Source organism: Gadus morhua, chromosome 8, assembly GCF_902167405.1.
Source record: "Gadus morhua chromosome 8, gadMor3.0, whole genome shotgun sequence".
NCBI classification, from domain to species: Eukaryota; Metazoa; Chordata; class Actinopteri; order Gadiformes; family Gadidae; genus Gadus; species Gadus morhua.
Window position 1 is genome coordinate 26,333,011 of NC_044055.1, and position 21,401 is coordinate 26,354,411.

The 21,401-nt window shown below is 43.3% G+C and overlaps 1 protein-coding gene across 6 annotated transcripts; it reads left to right on the top strand.

Annotated features, from left to right (window-relative positions):
- Window positions 1-977: 977 nt before the first annotated feature.
- On the top strand, window positions 978-20,742 carry ptgs1 (prostaglandin-endoperoxide synthase 1). 6 transcript variants are annotated; one of them, XM_030363141.1, is made up of 11 exons: window positions 978-1,137; window positions 1,218-1,295; window positions 4,681-4,797; window positions 5,798-5,938; window positions 9,365-9,508; window positions 9,597-9,778; window positions 10,199-10,282; window positions 16,246-16,492; window positions 18,557-18,843; window positions 19,173-19,320; window positions 19,630-20,742. In XM_030363141.1, the coding sequence occupies exons 1-11, from the start codon at window positions 1,092-1,094 to the stop codon at window positions 19,977-19,979; spliced, it is 1,824 nt and encodes a 607-aa protein (XP_030219001.1). In that variant the 5' UTR covers window positions 978-1,091; the 3' UTR covers window positions 19,980-20,742. The 6 variants fall into 6 exon arrangements, with proteins under 6 accessions (XP_030219001.1, XP_030219004.1, XP_030219002.1 ...); XM_030363144.1 differs by lacking the exon at window positions 9,365-9,508; XM_030363142.1 differs by lacking the exon at window positions 4,681-4,797.
- The last annotated feature ends 659 nt before the right edge of the window (window positions 20,743-21,401 follow it).

Below are 21,401 nucleotides of genomic sequence, written 5' to 3' on the forward strand. Positions count from 1 at the left end.
ATACCGGGCTTGGCCTCTGAGCACCGGTGGATTGCAGAAGTATGTAGTACCTGGGGGTTTGGGCTTTACTCCAAGTGCCCCTGACTGCAGCCCGCAGATTGAGAAGGAGCTAAATGTGGGCGGGCTTAAACGTTTAACTCCGCCCACATTTAAGGAAAATTCCGCGCAGTATCATACGTTCTCCCGCTTTCGAGCGGAGGAGCTAAATGTAGGCGGGTCTAAACGTTTAACCCATGGTTTTATCCTCTCAGGCGCCATCTGGTGGCGGAGATCCGGCAGCACATTCTCAAACATCAATACAGCACAGCACAGCACAATGACTTACCGGTAATATGGAAAAGGGTTCATGCATTTGATAGACTTAGACATTCCTACTTTTAACTTGTCATTTCAAATGTCTTTTTTAGTTTAGACACATATTATTTTGTACACTCGTACACAATTATATTAGCTAAGTCAAATAAACCAAAGACAGAAACGGGAGAACGTATTTCCGTCTGGTCCATGATACTGCGCGGAATTTTCCTTAAATGTGGGCTGGCTTAAACGTTTAAGCCCGCCCACATTTAGCTCCTCCGCTCGAAAGCGGGAGAACGTATGATACTGCGCGGAATTTTCCTTAAATGTGGGCGGAGTTAAACGTTTAAGCCCGCCCACATTTAGCTCCTCCTTGATCTGCGAGCTGCAGTCAGGGGTTACTCCTTGGGTCACATAGGCACACAGCACATGTCTTTCCATCTTCAACCACCAGGTAGAGCTAGAGGACTTGAAATTGCTTTTGCGAATTGCAATGCGAATTGTGGCATATATCGATATAATACAAATGTCTTATTTTTTTCCTTTATTTATTTTCGCTTATTTCGCTTTCTTGGCAATTGATCCGTGGCATTCAATTGTGCTGAATTTATTAAAATCGGCTTTAGCTCGGCAAACGCTGACCAATATCTCTGAGAAAACGCTCAGAAACACATCCCACTTAAAGAGGGGAGGGACGTCACCGCACACACACTGTGCATGTTCTCAGTTGTCTCTCCGATCCACCTCAGGCCTGCATCCATGTTTTAGCTCATTGAAGGATTTTTACTCCTGACATGATGAGCGCCAGGGCAGCAGATGCTTCGCTTGGAGCTAAGACAAGTGAGTTTGTTCATCTGAATCGTTTTAATTATATTATTGATTACCTCCGTCCTCAACCCCTCCCTCTCCCTGCCTTGCAGCTGGTGTCAAGTCTACGTTTGCTTTTTTTCTTCTCCTGCTGCTGCTGGACATGTCTTTATTCACCGGAGCAACTATGGGTAAGCGTTTTTTTCATCTATGCATTTACTAATGAACAGTGTTGGGAATGATACTTTTAAAATGTATCCAGTTAAAGAATACAGAATAAATTTCCAAAAATGTAATATGTATTGTATTCCGTGCCATCACTCAATCCGAGTATTGTATTCTGAATACTTGGATTACTTCCATATTGAATTGCATTTTATAAGTGTAGGAGTCAAATCCTGCTTACTAAACAGGGCTATTATGGTGTGTTCTTCTGTTTAAACTGGCTGAATGTGTTAGGCCCAAGTTTACCTGGAAGTGCACTATTTCATATAATTTGCTGTAGTGGAACAAAGCCTATAAGGGTATGTTCATGCGAAAGATATTTGCTATTGCATCAAAGAGAGAGAGAGAGAGAGAGAGAGAGAGAGAGAGAGAGAGAGAGAGAGAGAGAGAGAGAGAGAGAGAGAGAGAGAGAGAGAGAGAGAGAGAGAGAGAGAGAGAGAGAGAGAGAGAGAGAGAGAGAGAGAGAGAGAGAGAGAGAGAGAGAGAGAGAGAGAGAGAGAGAGAGAGAGAGAGAGAGAGAGAGAGAGAGAGAGGACGAAAGGGCCTCATCCTGGTGCTGAATGTGTTAAATGCATCGGCATTTTTATGTGTGTTTTCCAGCATACGCTTTATGTGGGTGTCTGTCCAAATTCCCCGACGGTCCAACAATTTGCTGTAGTCTTGGAGTTACCGCTAATCAAACAATAATTCCCATAATGTGCGCGGCTGAGCGGGTGCCTGTTACGTCCAAAGAGGCATATGCTTTGTATAACTGGATCGGACCGAGGTGCGTTCGCTTTCACATCTCAAGCGAACCGTACCAGGGTTCGTTTGGAAGCGAACCGAGACCAGGGTTCGTTTGGAGGCGAACCGAGACCAGCTGTTCAGGGAAGTCTCGGTCTTCTGAAATGGTTCGCATCGAAGTGAGGTGGTTGCATTCACACCAACTCAAACGTACCAAGGGACCAAACTCGTTTAGTGCGCACTAAATGCTGTTGGTGTGAAAGCACGAATAAACTGCTGAAACAGAAGTATCGTCATGTAATCCATTGATTTCCACAATGTAACTGTATTCTAAATAGGCATACCAACAATTTTAACTGTAACTGTAACGGAATACAGTTATAATACAGCTATAATTTGAATTCTGAATACGTCACGCCGGTAGGTATGTATTCCGTTACTCCCTAACAATGCCAGTAAACGATTAAAGGCCATATCCTAATTAGATTAAAAGGGTAAATGATGTCTATTGGTAGACATATCTAGGAATAAACGATTTTATTCCTAGTAGGTGTTGGGAAAAATAACCTGCTGAGTACATCACATGTACATTACAAATAAAGCTAACTCCTACCCTAGCCTGATGAGCACATCACATGGCAGTCACATTACAATATAGTCAACTTTTAACACATAACACAAACATGATAATATAGTCAGGTCAAGGCCAGAGCCAAGGCCCCATTTCCCAAGCAGGCAAATGGTAGACACTCAGACAATGCACCAGTCATCCTCAAGAACGTGAGAGCCACATTCAATTATCACACAGGAGACACTTCGGGGGGGCGCTCCCCCGTTTTAATTTATCACACAGGAGACATTTCGAAGCTCTCCCAGGGCCTGGGAGCCAAGGTCAAGCAAAAACACACAGAACCACACACACCTCAAACGCACACACCTCATCGAGAGGAGGATACAGCATAAAACTGTATCACACAGGGACTCTTGATCTTCTTCTGAAATCTTCATAAATCCAAGGTCCTCGTGCCGACAGACTTTATTACCTCTCCGTCTCATTTTATCTGGTCCAGTAACTAGACAGACCGTTTTTCCCCTCATAGGCCTATAGATATGGTGCAATTTGAACCCTGGTGCAATTTAGAAGTGAATGATATTTGCACCCGGCTACAATTATCAGTACATGCACACAGAAAATTGTTCTATTAATCCAAAAATATTTGTCCTCAGAATATCAGGGAGGCACTGAATTTGAAACTCTATGATACGGGAGGCCTGGCTGGCTGACTAAAAACGCACTTAATTTGAAACATTATGATACAGGAGGTCTTGCTGGCTGACTAAAAACATTGCGATCATAAAAGCGTTACAATCTGACAAAAGCGTAAGTCTGACAATAGAGGGAATCGAACTAACCTCTTGATTTCATTGATAGCTTTGCTACCTCTTCGGCCACTGTTGCCACACTGTTTTCTCCATTTAACTCATCTCTAACTATATGACGCCACAACTAAGAACTTTGTACATAATGTATCTTATTGGACTTCATGACATATAACAAAACAAATAGGCTATATAGAATATATAAAATACAATAATCCCTTTCAATTGAATTCAAAGAACACTAATGCCCGGCAATGCCTGAAGTACACGGATGGCCGGGAATGCGCGCGCATGCGCATGGCAAAGGGTGATTTTAGCCCAACCGTGTGGCCAAGGCTATTCCCCCCCCCCCCCCCCCCCCCCCACACACACACACACACACACACACACACACACTCACTCACTCACTCACTCACTCACTCACTCACTCACTCACTCACTCACTCACTCACTCACTCACTCACTCACTCACTCACTCACTCAAGATCAATGTTCGAACATGATTTTAAGGGTTAGTATGTGCGTCACCCTCCAATTAGAGGTGATTATAGTGTCTGTTTGAAACCACTCATTCATAAAACCAATAATTCATATCCCCTCCAGCTGCACGGTAACACCTCCGCCCGCCCCTCAGCTCTCATTCTTGTCCAATCACAGGGAATCCAAAGGCCATAGTGGAAGGGAATGAGATGTGGTCAAGCTTTACATTAAAGTCCGTACCGTCATGAACTTGCATCATATTTCTGTCCATAAATTATGATATGACAGGGATTGTGGCGATTGAGTTTCCACATTATTTGCATAAAAGCACTGTATAGATACAGACATTTATTAACATTGTATGTGAAGTAGCTTTTTGTGCTTTGGGAAAACTATATTCTTATGCCATATAATTATTTTTTCATGTATGCATTTACTAAGCTACAGCTTTGATCGCTTTTGACCTAAATCATATTCTAGGCATTCCAAGTTTTCTTGCTTTAACATTTTCAGCAACTTCTAAAGTGTATTTACAGATATTATTCTATTAATGTACTTGCATTGTGTTTCATTTATAGAATCTTGTCAGTTACATGTAGTATTTGTGTAGCCATACTTCATTTGTGCTTCACATATTTACTATGTAATCGGTAGTGTTCATGTTGTCCTGCTTCGACTATTAATGATCACATTCATTCATTCATTCGTGATAATCATTCAAAATCATTAATTGCGTCCCATAATGATGTCTTTCCCTATTTTCCGCAGTGAATCCATGTTGTAATTATCCCTGTGAAAACTCTGGAACATGTGTGCGATTTGGCACAGAGCGCTTTGAGTGTGACTGCACTCGCACCGGCTTCCATGGGGACAACTGCACTGTTCGTGAGTGTGTCCAAACTATGCTTCCATTTCCTGTCTCTGCTCTAGGGCACATAACCAGGCTGGATGAAGCCGCAGGCAGAGAATGTATGAGCAGCTGCTGATACATAGAAAGGCTTGCTTATCAACAGTGCAGATTCACGCTTCACCCGAAGTAGGCCTACTATGGAAACCTGCATGTATTGTACGTAGGAGGGAGGATGGGCAGTTTATTTTGGTGTGTTTTCTACTGATACCACCCAGATTTCCTTCTCATTTGTTCTAATGTCAAGCATTCTGCATGGTCGAGATAACCACGACTCTTTTGTTTGTGACAGTGGGGGTCGAATGTTGAAACATGTCCAAACATGTCTTAGCTACTTCCTTTTTCAGCCCTGTAGTGTGTTGCATGCGTTTGCGCAGCTATTCGGATCATTTCGTTTGGATCAAACCAACCAGTAAAATTGACAGTTGGAAATAATGTAATTTATGTAACTGAAGTCCAGTAGAACACAGAGTGGGAGACAGTTTCTACAGGGATGTCCCATAGAGGGAATGGTGAAAACTGGAATGGAATATCTTCTCATAATGTCACGACGGATGCCAACAACAACCAACAGAACCCGAGTGCTTTCCAGACCACAGTTGGCTCACAAAAGAGCAGAAGGAAGAAGTATGGATAAGATTTCCCCTATCGACAATGTTCAACCATCAAATTAGTATGATAGAAAAGATGGCAAATTCTCTCACTAGGTACCAGTACAGTTGTTTGTATTTTCATATGACAAACAGAGATGAAAAACGTTAAATCAAGGTAAAAATAACCTTGTAATAACCTTGCTTGCCTGGATCCTGTGGCCGAATTCGGATGAGAACCAACTGAAGTTATAATGCATGATCATCGGGAAAAGAAAATATGTATATATTTCTTGTCGCCCACCAGTCTTCGAGATAGCTTTTTAACTTTTTAACTAAGCTTTTTAAAACTGTGTGTGTTTTATCCTTCTCTTGTTGGGTTGTGTAGCTGAGTTCTGGACAAGAATTCACCATCTGCTCAAGCCCAGTCCAGACACCGTCCACTACCTCCTCACACACTTCCACTGGCTGTGGGATGTGATCAACAGCAGCTTCCTGCGCAACATCCTCATGAGGGTGGTCCTCACTGGTATGTTGTAAACATTGTTTTATGTTTCACAATAATCATACATTATGCACATAATACAGATAGGAAGTGACACGTTAGGAAGTTCAGAAACACTGTGTCCGACTTTGATGTTTACCATGCTCATGTGTTTCAGATCTTTATTAGTCTTTAAGAGTCTTTAATAACTGTGAATGTCCTTTTAAACATTGCTCTTCTTTTTAACCACAAACGGTGGAGCTTTGTTGGACGAGATAAATCAAGATGACATGCTTGTAGCTCGAGTCCCCTACCATTCAGTCTGTTATGCTCAAGCCAGTAAATATTTAGAGTGGCCATATTTACAGAAGGCTAAGCCGATCTTGGTCTAAATTTGCGCAGACGTGGGAGCAGGACAGATAGTTGCGGGTTGCCTCTGCAGTGCAGGGTTTCGGGGAGGTCATGCTAGCATTGTGTAAGACGTGCAGACCATTTTCATCATGGGGAGGAAGAGACCAATCAGGGGCTGGGTGTTGGTCATAGGTTCTCACACAAGGTACTGTGCACCTGCCTACACTCATATCCTAAAGACAGTTATCTGTCATTAACACTGTCATAACACGTCCATATCCAATGTAAGAATATACAAATGTACATCTTTCTTGTTATCAAGGTCATGCTAACCCATGTTTATAATACAAGTTTGAAAATATATTTATGTATATTATAAATCCTTACATATGTGCTTGATCCAAGTAAACACTGTTGTGGTGATGTCGTAGCTCAGAGCAACCAGCACGAAATTGATAAGAAGACCTTTATTTATGAGCCAACATTACGGTACGAGAATTGCTAACTCTTAAATTCGCTGAGGGAGAAGTCACATAATCTGCTATTGCAAAAAAAATCTATACAAAAAGAGAAAATTCAACTAAACAATGCACAGAATGAAGAAACATATACTCCTGTCTTTCTTATAGTCAGTTGTTAAAGGTGAAGGCCTTAAATGTAGTTTCATATAACCTGACAAGAAGTCAAAGAGGGTACATTTTGTCCTCCCAATAGGGGGGCGGGACTTCCATGTTGGCAACGTCTGTATAGCTCGCCATAACTTGGCATGGACACCCCTTATTCTCCGAAATGAGCTCATCCTTCCACTGTTCAGTAGTGGGTCATTGTACTATCTCAGCCTGCGTATCCTCTGGGAGCACCTACCCAAACATGTTCTTATGCATCTCCTTTCCTTTGCCGGTTGCAGTTATCAGGGGTCATAGCTCAGACGAGGGCCCTGGTCCACAGCCAACCTCAACATCTACGCAAAATACCCCTCTTGGGTCCATTCTCAATTGGCACGATAAATAGGTCATTGCTTCATTGCTAATAGGAGATAGTCCTCAGAATAGGAAGTAGTTAGTGGTACCATATGTACTATCCCCCACAACTACAGCCGGTTTTCACACGATGCACCTATAATTCTTCAAACAGGCACACTATACCGGTGGGTTATTCTGCACTCATATCTTCCAAGTTGCCTGTGAAATGTATCAAGTATTTGACAGTGTATTGCATGTCCTGTAATGACCCTTCCCAAACCTGGGGGCAAAACGCATTCCACCAGTGCAGAGGATGTAACCTGATGCTGAGAAACCTCCCTCTCTCTCTGGTTTCAGATGCAAAATTAAGATAAGAATGATAGATTTATAAAAGACCAACCACTATAGGACTAAAGGCCCATTTCTGATTCCTGTTTGGTAAGAAAACAGAAGAAACCTTTATACAAACCCAAAGCATGAGTAAATTAATAAAATTAATATGAATGCATACTAGTAGGGTTACAACGGAAACATTATCCCAGTAACACGAATATATATCTCTCTATATATCTCTCTCTCTCTCTCTCTCTCTCTCTCTCTCTCTCTCTCTCTCTCTCTCTCTCTCTCTCTCTCTCTCTCTCTCTCTCTCTCTCTATATCTCTAGATATATATATCAGTGGCGGCTGGTGGTTTTTAAAGTGAGGGAGGAAGGACTGCGCGCTTGGTTGCCATTGGCCTGCTTGCACTGTTGGTGTATGGTGGCATAAGAATGTGAGACTCAAGTTGTTTCAGGGTGTTTTGGTGAACTACAAAATAGCAGGGAGGGAGTTATGTGAATAAAATGTATACAAAGCCACCAGTGGCATCACTGTAATTTGAGAAGGAAAGGATGCAAAGCATATTAGTCAAATCAGGCCTACTATTGATTTGTAAAAGTAAATAAAAAAATCTGGGCCTATCATTGGGCCTATTTTTGCCCTCACTGACTGTAGTTATTAGCTATGTTTATTTTCAGTAACAATTGTTTTAAGAAAAGACTCAAGAACCAAAGTGATGCCATTTAAAATACATCATGCTCTGAATCATTCACTAACACCCTTTCCACAATATCAAACAGAGCGGTCAGAGTAACAAACTAGTAAAAGAACAACAAGAACGGTAATGCTACCAGTAAGCCATGCGTACCTAGCAAACCATGTGCCACTCACAACACTGACGTTGCCATTACTTCTTGTGACCTTGATTTTGGGAAGTGGTCTACCTCTTTCTTTGGTCGCTAACTTAGCACTGTAAGTGAATGAATGGAATGATTTTTGTAACAAGACATTAACAATGTCCTCCGTTTCCAATGTTTCCATTGTGCATTTCGGATCTCGCTATCGCAGATTTCACTTGCTCTGCGTCTGCAGTGAGCACCGCGGCAATGCAGAACGGGTTTGTTATCGACAGCGTTGCCAGATTGGACAGATTTCCCGCCCAATGATCATTTTTCCAGCCTAACATGGTTAAAAGTAGCACAATTGGGTGGGAAATCTGACCAATCTGGCAACACTGCTCAACATCCAGGGATCCTGCTTATTGGTTCATAGCGCAGACGGATAGATTTTTGCGCGAATCAGACCCCTTAAGGTCCCACCCACTCAGAGGAGGATTTTCCTCCTCTCTCCCATTGAAACCCATGTTATCCACCGGCCGCCAGTACTTTCGGGGAAATGAATGGGAGTGAACGGAGGCAAAGGGAGGACGTTCCTCCCTGAAATAATTGACGATAGGCGATAGGGGGTGCTAATGTCCCTTTACCCAGGGAAACGAACATTATATATTCAAAGGCAATAAAGTAGTCACATTAATTCATTACAATAGTCTGGGCAATCTACATTTTTTATTCTCAACAATGTTAGGGAGGATCTTCCTCCCTCTCCTCAATGGAGAAGCCTCCACTGATATATATATATATATATATAGACATGACAGCATTATGGAAAGTAGGGCTCAAAGTGTGGTAGTCTGTCCAATCTCCTGGAATCCCTCCCTCACTCTTATGGTGTCATTAAGGGAAAGAGACGTGAAGACACGGATATCGGATATTAAAGAATACATTAGATCACAGATAAGTCATCATCAGAAATTATCAACATTTTCATCTATCCTCCAAAAGTCAGATCCAACTTCATTCCCAGTCCGCCAACCTTCAACTCCAAGTATGGATACCTGAGCTGGGAGTCATACTACAACCTCAGTTACTACACCCGCATACTACCCCCTGTGCCCGAGGACTGCCCCATGCCCATGGGCACCAAGGGTAAATTCACTGCTTGCCCTTGTCTTTAACAACAATCTGCACCAAACTTTGGTTCTTGTTTTACAACCGTTGTGTTTTTCTCTATCAGGTAAAGCCGTGCTCCCGGACCCCAGAGACCTGGTGACGCGCTTCCTGATAAGAAAGAAGTTCAGACCGGACCCTCAGGGAGCCAATCTGATGTTCGCCTTCTTCGCCCAACACTTCACCCACCAGTTCTTCAAGACCCACCACCGGATGGGCCCAGCCTTCACAAGGGCCCTCTCCCATGGGGTAGGGCCCTCTCCCACGGGGCCCTGCATTCCCCCGGGGCTTCTCCCACGCGGTGCCTCTCACTCTGTCTTTAGGAGGATCTTGACCTCAGCAAGTTTTCATTTGAGTTGGAAAAGGTTTAGAATCAGAATTATTTATTTTAAGTTAAAGGAATCTTATTGCAGGTGTCAGCATTCCTCAGATATGAAAAGACCAATCTAGAGTAAAAAGGATAACATTTGGACATTTGTACAAGTACATAATAATCTTTACAGTAGGCTAATTTCAATAGAATCACACAGAATACGGTGTTTGTGTAACTTCATCGGATGTACAATAATAGTCTTTCACTTGAATGGCCTTAGTTCTGTTTCAAATCCAAGATAGGATGGATGTATATTTATACAGAGGTCCTCATGCTATCTCTATCTTGGGGACCAGGTGGACGCGGGCCACATCTACGGAGACAACCTGGAGCGACAGCTGCAGCTCCGCCTGCACCAGGACGGGAAGCTGAGATATCAGGTGCTCTGCCTGGCTAGACCTGAAGGCTACAGGATACGTTGAGAAACATCTTTAGAACTATTCACAAGGGTTGTTGGAGACGGGGCCCAACATGTTCCAATGTTTTCTGTGTTCTAATGAGATTGATGTCTTGTGTATTCTCACAAGACCTTATTTTAAATGTCAGCCCTCCCCACCCTCACCACACCCACACACATACAGCCACACACAAACACACACACTTACACAGAGTGCTTTGGGTGTCTTGAAAAGCAAGATATACATGCACTTTCATGGTATAATAATAATAATAAAAAGTTGATTTTATATAGAGCCTTTGTCATACTCAAGGTCGCTTTACAGAGTCATGAGCACAGACAGAACAAGACAGCACCACAAATAAAGATAAAATAAAAATAAATAATATATACAGAGGGTGTATGCAGGGTTGGTAGAAGAGCTGAAGTGTTCTTGGAACAGAAAGGTCTTGAGATCAGCTTTAAAGAGAGGGAAGGAGGGACAGTCACAGAGGGATTGAGGAAGGGAGTTCCAGAGTTTGGGGGCCATGGCGCTGAAAGACCTGCCACCCAGGGTAGAAAGTCTGCGGAGGACGGAGAGGAGATTGTGGTCAGATGATCTGAGTGAGCGAGATGGAGTATAAGGGGTCAGAAGGTCAGAGAGGTAAGGAGGAGAACAGTTATGGAGGGCTTTGAAGGTGAGAAGAATTTTGAATTTGATTCGGGAAAGAACCGGTAAACAGTTTAGCTGAGCTAGAATAGGGGTGATGTGAGCAGATCGCTGGCTGCTGAATTTTGAATATATTGCAATCTTTGAAGTGATTTAGTTGGTAGGCCGATGAAGAGGCAGTTGCAGTAGTCTAAACTTGAGGTACCTATGGAGTAAACCAGCGTTGGTGCATCATAGGTAGAGAGGGAAGGGCCAAATGCAGGCTATGTTACAGACGGTGGCGGCTGGTGATTTTTATTTTAGGGGGGGTTGAACGTTTGTAAACCAAACTATCTTTTTAACTTAATTTAACTAAGTTTTAACTTAATTTATTTGCCTTGTAGAATTCAGCAAGATTAAAAGTGCAAATACATCAATAATAATTGGGAATTATACACAAGTTAACATTCTCTCTCTGTCTCTATCTGTATGTGTGTTTGTGAGAGAGTGAGTGAGTGAGTGAGATTCTAAAAGGGGTGAGTGTGTTACGGCCAATCTATTGTGTTGGTAACTCCACTTAAAAATCGATCTAGTCAAGTATGCATTTAGACAAATACGATAAAATATCAATATAATATGTGCAACCTTTTATGTGTGGTTGTTCAAGACACACTGAAGGCTTGATGCCACCATAGGTTTGCAGAGAACTATATACAATAAACACACTGAAGGCATGATGCCACCCTAGGTTTGCAGAGAATGACATACAATATGCACACTGAAGGCATGATGCCACCATAGGTTTGCAGAGAACTATATACAATATACACACTGAAGGCATGATGCCACCATAGGTTTGCAGAGAACTACATACAATATGCACACTGAAGGCATGATGCCACCATAGGTTTGCAGAGAACTATATACAATATACACACTGAAGGCATGATGCCACCATAGGTTTGCAGAGAACTATATACAATATACACTTGAAAGGAGTGGGTGGTGTGGGGTTTTGAGGGCCGCTGTAACCCAGTGTCCATCCTCACGGGAAGGGGGGGTGGGGGGGTTGTGATGGCCGCTGTAACCCAGGGGAAGGGGGCGACAAAGAGAGACAGAGAGAAACAGAGAGAGAGACTACATTACTTGTACTGAAACTTTGCTAGTCTCTATTTCAGTGCAGCAAAGCGGTTAATGACTTTCTCATTGAAATCACGCATGTTGAGGACTAGTTCCCTCTCCATGGAGAGCATGGCCAGTGCATTCAGACGTTCCTGGCCCATTGAATTTCGCAGTTGAGAAACATCTCTCAGCTTCAGCTGTTGTCATAGGTGTAGTTAACCTCCAGAGAATGTCTCCTGGAGGTTGTAGCTCATGAGTGCCAGTGCACCACAGCAGGCCTTGAATTCAGGATTCTCATAGATTAGAGACAGTCCCGTCTTGAGCTTTGCCTTGTTCAGCGTGGGATATGCCTTCACAGTGGCATTCAGAGCATCAGCAGAAAATTAATGGCAGTACCTTTCAAACATATTTCCTTGTGCTAAGGTAGCACTCACAAGGTGGCCAGTGAAAGAGAACCACATCGCTTTGATGTGAGCCAGGATGACGTCGCAGACCTCTTCAGACAGCCTCTGCTTCGCCTCTTCTGTCAAAGCCGTCCTTGGTCTGTTGGTTCCTGATGGCTCTTGCAGCTGGTCAGAGTCTCTGAATGCAAACAAACAAATAATGTGTTTGTTAGGCTGTGTACAGTACTGTAGTATACGTGATGCACATGTTCACACTTTATCCAGTAAAAAGATGTCAGCATACCCACTTAAAATGGGCAGGAATGCATAATGTTAGTGTTAAACACTGTTTTATATCTATTATGTTGGTAACTTCACTCATAAATCTATCTACAGTCAAGTATGCATTTAGACAAATACGATAAAATATCAATATAATATGGGCAACCTTTTATGTGTGGTTGTTCAAGACACACTGAAGGCATGATGAGTATACCCACTTAAAATGGGCAAGGATGCATAGTGTTAGTGTTAAACACTGTTTTTTAAGCTATCCATTGTGCCTCGCCTAACCAGGATGTCCAGCACAGAGTACAGCAAGCTAGATTACACCACTGGCAATATTTTATAAAAAATACCATATATTATAAAAAAAGAAAACAAATACAGTCTCCTTTCATGCATATGTTCTCATAACAAAGTTTTGCTTTGAGAAGGATCAAATAATATTAATTTTATCTTACCTAATGGTCTGCACACTGCTTGTGAAGCTCTCGAGGGCCCTTTGATGAAGACTTCATCAATGTCCTTCTTCTGGAGCTTCTGGTACAGAATGTCGACGTGTGACCGCTTTTTTATTAATTTTGGCCTTGGAGGTCCTGATTGTTTTAATGCCAATTTACCTGAATTGGATCGTCGACTAAAAGGAACTTCTTTCAGAGACGCAACGGAATTGCACACATTAGCAGCCATGTTGAAATTAGCAAGTGACTTGATCAAAGATATCCCTTCGCGCTCTTTGCTCAGTTATGTATAATGCAAGCACGTTAGGGAGAGTCCCAAATCCCCATTGAAAATGCATTGAAGGCTCATTTTCCGAAAAAAAAAGTTTTAACATGACAGTCAATGGGAGCATCTTTGGGCGATTTTCCACGTCAATGAATTCGCCCAGAGAGGCAGGACCATTTCAAACACGACTTGAATCTGACGATTCTGATTGGACAATGACAGATAATATGTCTAGAACACTGAAAACTACTTTTGATGTGATAGAATTTGTTAGAAAAAAAATCTTCTTTCTCCCTGCACTGGTAGTGTGTCGCCCAAATCGCCCCTATACACCATCCGCCCCTGGTACAGAGGTGGAAGAATGCAGTCTTAGTGAGGGATTTAATTGGGATTGAAACTGAGTGAGGGGTCAATAAGTATGCCAAGGTTTCTGACAACGGAATCAGATTGTACTACTGTTCCATCAATGTCCAAACACTATTTGATTTGGACCGTTGAGATTTGGGATTGATGAGGAGGATTTCTGTTTTATTTGTGTTGAGTTTGAGAAAGTTATCGTGCATCCAGAGCTTAATGTTAGGTAGGCAGTCAGTAGGTGAGCTGGGAAGAGGATCAGTGAAGGAGACTGTAATGAGGTATAGTTGGATGTCATCAGCGTAGCAATGGAATTGAAGGCCATGTCATTGGATGATTTGGCCAAGGGGAAGGATCTATATGAGGAAGAGGAGAGGCCCAAGAACAGAACCCTGAGGGACACCACGAGTGACAGGGGATGTGGAAGACTTGTGAGGGCCCAGAGTTACAAACTGTTGTCTGGTGGAGAGGTAGGACCGGAACCAGTGGAGGGCTGAGATACCAAGATTTGACAGACGGTTGATGAGCACATTATGGTTGACTGTCTCAAATGCAGCGCGTCAATCCAGAAGGATTAGAACGTTTGGGGAACCATTATCAACAGACCGGAGCAGGTCGTTTACAACACGAAGGAGTGCAGTCTCTGTGCTGTGATGTTTACGGAAACCAGATTGGAAGTTCTCATAAAATGTATTGTCTGTGAGAAAGGACTGAAGTTGTAAAGCAGCCACTTTTTCCAGTAATTTGGCCAGAAAGGGGAGGTTTGAAATAGGATGGTAGTTGGACAAGGAAGTGGGATCTGAGTTGAGCTTCTTTAAAATGGGGGTAACTGCAGCCATTCTAAGAGCAGGGGTACAACACCAGAGCTGAGGCTAGAGTAAACCAGTATTTTCAATTGTTCACAGATTGCCTTGGTGCATGCCTTGAGTAAGGAGGTGGGGGCAGGGTCGAGCTGACAGGAGGGGTTCGATTTAGTGAGGATATTTATGATAGTGAAAGAATCACCCAGTGTGAAATGGGCAAATTTAGAGCCCAGAGGAGGTGAATATAAAGAGAGAGTTTCAGCTGAAGGATGAAAAGAATTGTAGATTACATCAAGTTTGTCTTCGAAGAAATCGAGGAAAGCCTGGCAATGCTCAAGTGTTTTTGGGCAGGCAGCGACAGGAGGTTTGAGGAGTTTATTAACTGTTCTGAAAAGTGACTTGGACCTAGACTTAAGGCAGTTGATAAGTGAGGAAAAGTACCTAGCACGGGCAGCATTTAGGGCATCCCTGTACTCAAGGATGTGTTTTGTGTATAGCAATGAGTGAATGGTAAGGCTAGTATTCTTATACAGGCGCTCAAGACAGCGGCCTGTCGCCTTCTTGGGGTGTAAAGGGGCATGAGCAGGTGGCAGGTGCAAGCCCATTCTTGATCGGGGCTATATCCTCAAGGAGTCTGGAGAGAGTGGCATTATATTTGGTGACCAAGTTATCAGGTGAGGAGAGCTCATCCTGTAGGTCAGACAGAGGTAATGCCTGTATGGAGGCAGTGAAGAGGGTGTGGTCAATGGACCTAAGGTCCCGGTAGGTTATAGATATTTTCTCAGAGGAGGAGGGGGGGGGGGGGGGGGAGGATGGTATGGTATGGCAAGTGCTTTCAATTAATTTATGATCAAAGACACCAGAGACTGAACCAGTTACAGAGATGTCATTCAGACCAGTAGAACATAGCTGGTCAAGTGTGTGGCTCCGAATGTGAGTTAGTCAACATGCTGAATCAGGTTAAAACATGCCAGAACAGAGATGAGTATGTATGTTCATGGAGAACTTCATTAGGAACATTATACATGTTGGCTTATAACCGAATAAACAGGGCTAGAACATTTACTCTAAATGTTCAAGCCCTGAATGTGTGCGGATAGATAGATTCAAGGTAATAAAAACAATGTGGAATGGTGGTCAGGAACAGCAAAACTTGTTTCATCAGATTATCAATCAGGGGAAACAAAGCGATGTGAGTGCGAGTGCTGATTCATCCAAGGAATTTTCTATTTTATTAATCCAACAAGTTATATAAATGTTATAAAAATAAATGTTTTTAAATCCCAAATAGTAAGTAAGTAAGTAAGTAAGTAAGCTTTATTTGTACAGCGCCTTTCACAGACCAGGGTCACAAAGCGCTTCACAGTTAAAAAACAAAAACAATAACAATAGGATATAGGAAATAATTGTGTCTCGGTAGAAAGTACAAATCAGTAAAATCAGTTAAAACACGTTAAAATAGATAAAATACATGCACTAATGTGTGCATCGTGCAGACCTATCGCTAAAGCTAGCGAGCTAGTCACGTGTTTTGGGGGAATGGCTTTAGAGGGAGGCCTGAAGCCAGGGGTGGGATATTTTTTCTCACTCTTGATGGTTTCTACATATTGCCTAGGCTAATTTTAACTCAAAAAAACTTCCCGTTCAGTTGATCTATGGGGAGATGTTTCCCCCGACCACCCAGGAGGTCCCGGTGGCCATGAGCTACCCCAGTAGCGTGCCCCCCAGCCAGCGCCTGGCCCTGGGCCAGGAAGTGTTCGGCCTGCTGCCCGGCCTCACCCTGTACTCCACTCTGTGGCTGCGGGAGCACAACCGGGTGTGTGACGTGCTGAAGGAGGTGCACCCCACCTGGGGAGACGAGCAGCTCTTCCAGACCACCAGACTCATCATCATCGGTACGCACCTTCTTCATTCTGCCCACATAAAATAAGTTAACCCTAAATTCACCTGTGTGGTACGGCAGAAAATGTAACCAGTGCAAGTCAAGGCATTATAACGATAACAAAGAGACAATGGGGGGTGAATATATAACGATATCACAGAGACAGTGAGGGGTGAACATCTAACGATAACACAGAGAAAGTGAGGGGTGAACATCTAACGATAACACAGAGAAAGTGAGGGGTGCTTAACGATATCAAAGAGACAGTGAGGGGGTGAATATATAATGATATCACACAGACGGTGAGGGGGAATATATAACGATAACACAGAGACCGTGAGGGGTGAATATGTAAGGGATAATGTATAGAACGCCGGTCATTATCGAAAAAATAAGCCCCCATGAAGGGGCTTATTTTTCGACAATGACCGGCGAAGTTCTATACATTATCCCGCTTATTACACGGCTACTTCCCAAAACGAAACAATTTATTTACAATGTATTTGTTACCAGCATTCATAGTGTTGATCAGCAGAGAAATAGTCCGCCCAAGGCGTTGACGTCGTCGCTTAGCAACCGACAGCGCTTGGGTTGATACATTTCCCGCTTATTACATTGACAAGTTACCGGACTACCTGCGGAGTGATACCAAAGGCAAAAAGTCCTTTTGTTTACCTTGACAGCGGTCATTATTCATCCGTTGCCAATGAATTATCCAAAAATAATTGACCGCCGGAAGTGCCCATGCAAGTGAACGGAACGTTGAAAAGACCCGTGTAATAAATAAAGTTAACACAGAGACAGTGAGGGGTGAATATAGAACGATAACACAGAGACAGTGAGGGGTGAATATATAAAGATAACACAGAGACAGTGAGGGGTGAATATATAACGATAACACAGAGACAGTGAGGGTTGAATATATAGACACACAGACACACATATATATATATATATATATATATATATATATATATATATATATATATATACGCATATACACATATATATTGTGGCAACCCCGGTCGTCGGCGGCAGGGTTGCAGTTCAATGGTTTTCTTACGTGCAGCTCACAAAAAAAAGGGTAATCATAAAGTAACTTAGGTTTCTTCCACACTGGGGGAAAAGGGTGAGGCATCTCTGGACCCGTTCCGCCGTTGAGGTCGGCGTGGATATCGCTCCCGGCTTCTCCCGCTCAGTCCTGTGGGGAAGCGTTCCGGCGTTAACACGATATGGTGCGTTCATCCCTTACCGCGACTGTCTCAAATTCGGCATCCTCCCAGTCTGCCACATGCCCGGTCCTTAGGACTTCTATCCCATCTCCCTCCCCCAGGTGATCCAAATGCCCATGAGTGCCCGGGTCTGCTTGACGAGCGATCTAGCGCAGCCACGTTGAACCGTATGTATCTCCCTTGGACTACCTGTCCGCGGATTGGGCGCTGTTGTTCAGGGTGCTGGCGCGGTTCGTCCAAGCCCGACGGCTAGGGGTTGCCACACACCCCCACCCTCAGCAGTAAGCCGGGGGTTCCTCTGGTTTGTCCCAGGCAAGCGTTCCTCCGGGATTGTGCGTCTGCATTGGCTTGAGCTCGTCCTGGCCGATGGATCACCTGGAAATGGCAGTCCTGCAGGGCTGCAGGACTAAATACACACTTCCTGATGTCGTTCACGAGAACTTTCCGACGTCGCAAAAATGTTTTCCCCATAATTCCCCAAGCAATGTGAACGCACCATAAGTTCTGTGAGGGAAGAGAAATGTTACATCTGGCACTGCTCCGTCAATGAGTCATGTGATTGTCGGCAATGTGCTATTTTCATCGTCGTTGATAAATGGAGTACTCTCTGACATTAGGTCAGTCTCCGTTATTGCAACCTCACAGTGTAACATTGGGTTCTGCGTTTACTGCTTTTGTATTGGGCTCTGTCCAAGCTGAAAAAAGCTTTATTGACTGTCACACGTTGTGAAATGTAACTTCATGACATTTGTGAAATGTGGTTTGTGTGTGTGTGTGTGTGTGTGTGTGTGTGTGTGTGTGTGTGTGTGTGTGTGTGTGTGTGTGTGTGTGTGTGTGCGCCCCAGGCGAGACGATTCGCATCGTGATCGAGGAGTACGTTCAGCAGCTCAGCGGCTACCTGCTGAAGCTCAAGTTTGACCCGACCCTCATCTTCAACGACCAGTTCCAGTACAGCAACCGCATCTCGCTGGAATTCAACCACCTGTACCACTGGCACCCTCTCATGCCTGACAGCTTCCTGGTGGATGGACAGGACATCACCTACCCCGACTTCCTGTTCAACACATCCGTTCTTCTACACTTTGGGGTTGAGAAGCTGGTGGATTCCTTCGCAAGACAGCAGGCCGGACAGGTACCAGTATAATAATCAGTACATCATTCTGAATTATATTCAGTATAAATTCTGTATATTATTAATTATTATATTCCGTATATTAATCAGTATATTATGAATTATTTTATTCAGTATCTTAGTCAGAATTATATTCAGCAGACTTTTCAGTATATTATTCAGTATTATATTCAATATTGTGTTTATTATTTTTGAGAGTACGTTATTCATTATTTTATTTTGAGTCAATGCTTCTCGATTGTGATATCAATGTGATAAATGCTGAGTTGAATCCCCATGTGTTTCATATGATGTGTATTCCTGTGTAACCATGAGTTTCTGTGTTTCAGATAGGGGGCGGTTGGAATGTCCATGCTCGGCTCCAAGAGGTAGTGGAGCTGGTCATCAAGGAGTCCAGAGCGCTGCGTGTGCAACCGTTTAACGAGTACCGCAAAAAGTTTGAACTCAAGCCATACGCTTCTTTCTATGAATTCACCGGTAAGCATTATTGATGTTCCTTTTTTTTCAGAAGTATGCACTATGTGCAAAAATACATACAAAAACACCTTTCTGGCCAAGACTGGGGGTGCAGAAATGTTCCTTCATTCTACATAGACATACTTATTCTATTCTGCAGTATTGCCGGAACATTGCTGTTGTATTTAGAAATAACGTAGGTGGAAATTTGATTCATCGATGTTGATACGAAGAACGGAAGATCCAAAGAAAGTGTGAGCTCCTTGTTGCTGCTGTTAGAGGCTGCCACTGTGACGAAGGGCTTCTTGATAAACCAAACTGACCCCACAGATGACAAGGAGATGGCGAGGCAGCTGGAGGAGCTGTACGGGGACATCGACGCGCTGGAGTTCTACCCGGGCCTGCTGCTGGAGCGGACGCGCGACAGCGCCATCTTCGGCGAGAGCATGGTGGAGATGGGGGCCCCGTTCTCCCTCAAGGGTCTCCTGGGGAACCCCATCTGCTCGCCGGTGTACTGGAAGCCGAGCACGTTCGGGGGCGCGGCGGGCTTCGACATCGTTAACTCTGCCACGTTGGAGAGGCTTGTGTGTCTAAACAGCCGCTGGTGTCCCTACGTGTCCTTCCACGTCCCTCGCAGCGAGGAGGACCACAGACCCCGGGACCCCAGCACAGAGCTTTGATTGGTTGGGTTTTTGTAGTTATTTTTGTAGTTTGTTTTATTATTTGTGAGAGGATTTATTTAACTGAGATGCTAAATTATTTGGAACTTTTAAGTTTTTTTATAATGTATGGGTGGGGAGGATTGTCTTGTACTGAAAACGAAATACATGTATTTGTTTCATTTGGATTTATCATACCTGCCTTCGATACTTGCCCCAATCAAATTTAATAAAAAAGAATTTATGCATTTACTTGAAGTACTTGAAGAAACATAGGTCAAGGTTAAGCAGGCTATCACTTCATCCATACAGGACTATAGGAGGTGCTACAGCAATCATTTTAATACTTCAAAGACACTTAACTCCTCATCCTTTTGACGTATGATCATGAAAGTTTGTTTGCGCATCACCTGATCAAAGCTGAGACTATTCCAGCATTAGTATTAAAAAAGAATGATCTTAATGGTCTGCGTCAGGGGCTTTATGATCTGCGTCAGGGTCTTAATGGTCTGAGTCAGTCTTAATGGTCTGTGTTAGCCTTGGCCCCGCGTTAAATGCTGCTTGTAGCTTTAATTATGTTTAGTTAATTTAGTTTAATTTAGTTATGATTTGGAACATTTTCTTTGAAGTCACATTTCTAACATTACAACTGGCTGGTAACGTAAAATAACCCTGCTAGCAACATAGTCAATGCTGATCGATTTTTTTTTCCATTAATTTTATCAATAAAAATATCATCCTTTAACTGATATATTCTATCAATAAAAAATGCCGGCCAGCCCTTTCCACTCTTATTGTTTTCAAGAATCATACTCCCATTCCCAGAAACACTCCCACGGACCCAGACAGCAGAGCTACGCTAGTTCACACGCCACCCATTCAGCAGAGCTACGCTAGTTCACACCACCCCAGCAGAGCTACACTAGTTCACACCACCCAGACAGTAGAGATACGCTTGTTTACACCACCCAGCCAGCTGAGCTACGCTAGTTCACACCATCCAGCCTAAAGAACGACGCTAGTTCAGACCACCCACCCAGCAGAGCTACGCTGGTTGGGTTGCAAACCCGGTATCACGCGATTTCGTGCTCATGCGCACAAACGTTATTAATCTATTGAATCGTGTCCCAGATTACGATTGTCCGACTTTTTTAGTGCTCCACAGAACGAAATGTTAACCAATGCATTCTGAATGGGAGCGTTCACCGACAATTGACGTGCTCCACAAAACGAAACGAGAGAGAGAAAGAGAGAAAGGGAGGGACAGAGAGAGAGAGCGAGAGAGAGAGAAGCTTCAGAAGGGGTGAGCGCAGATAGTACAGTGCACCCTCTAGTTATATATCTGTATATATTATTATCTAGTTATATATATGTCAACATTTCTGATTTTTAAGCAGACCTCCTCAAAAACGACGTTAATTGTTGGAGAACGCTCCCATTCAG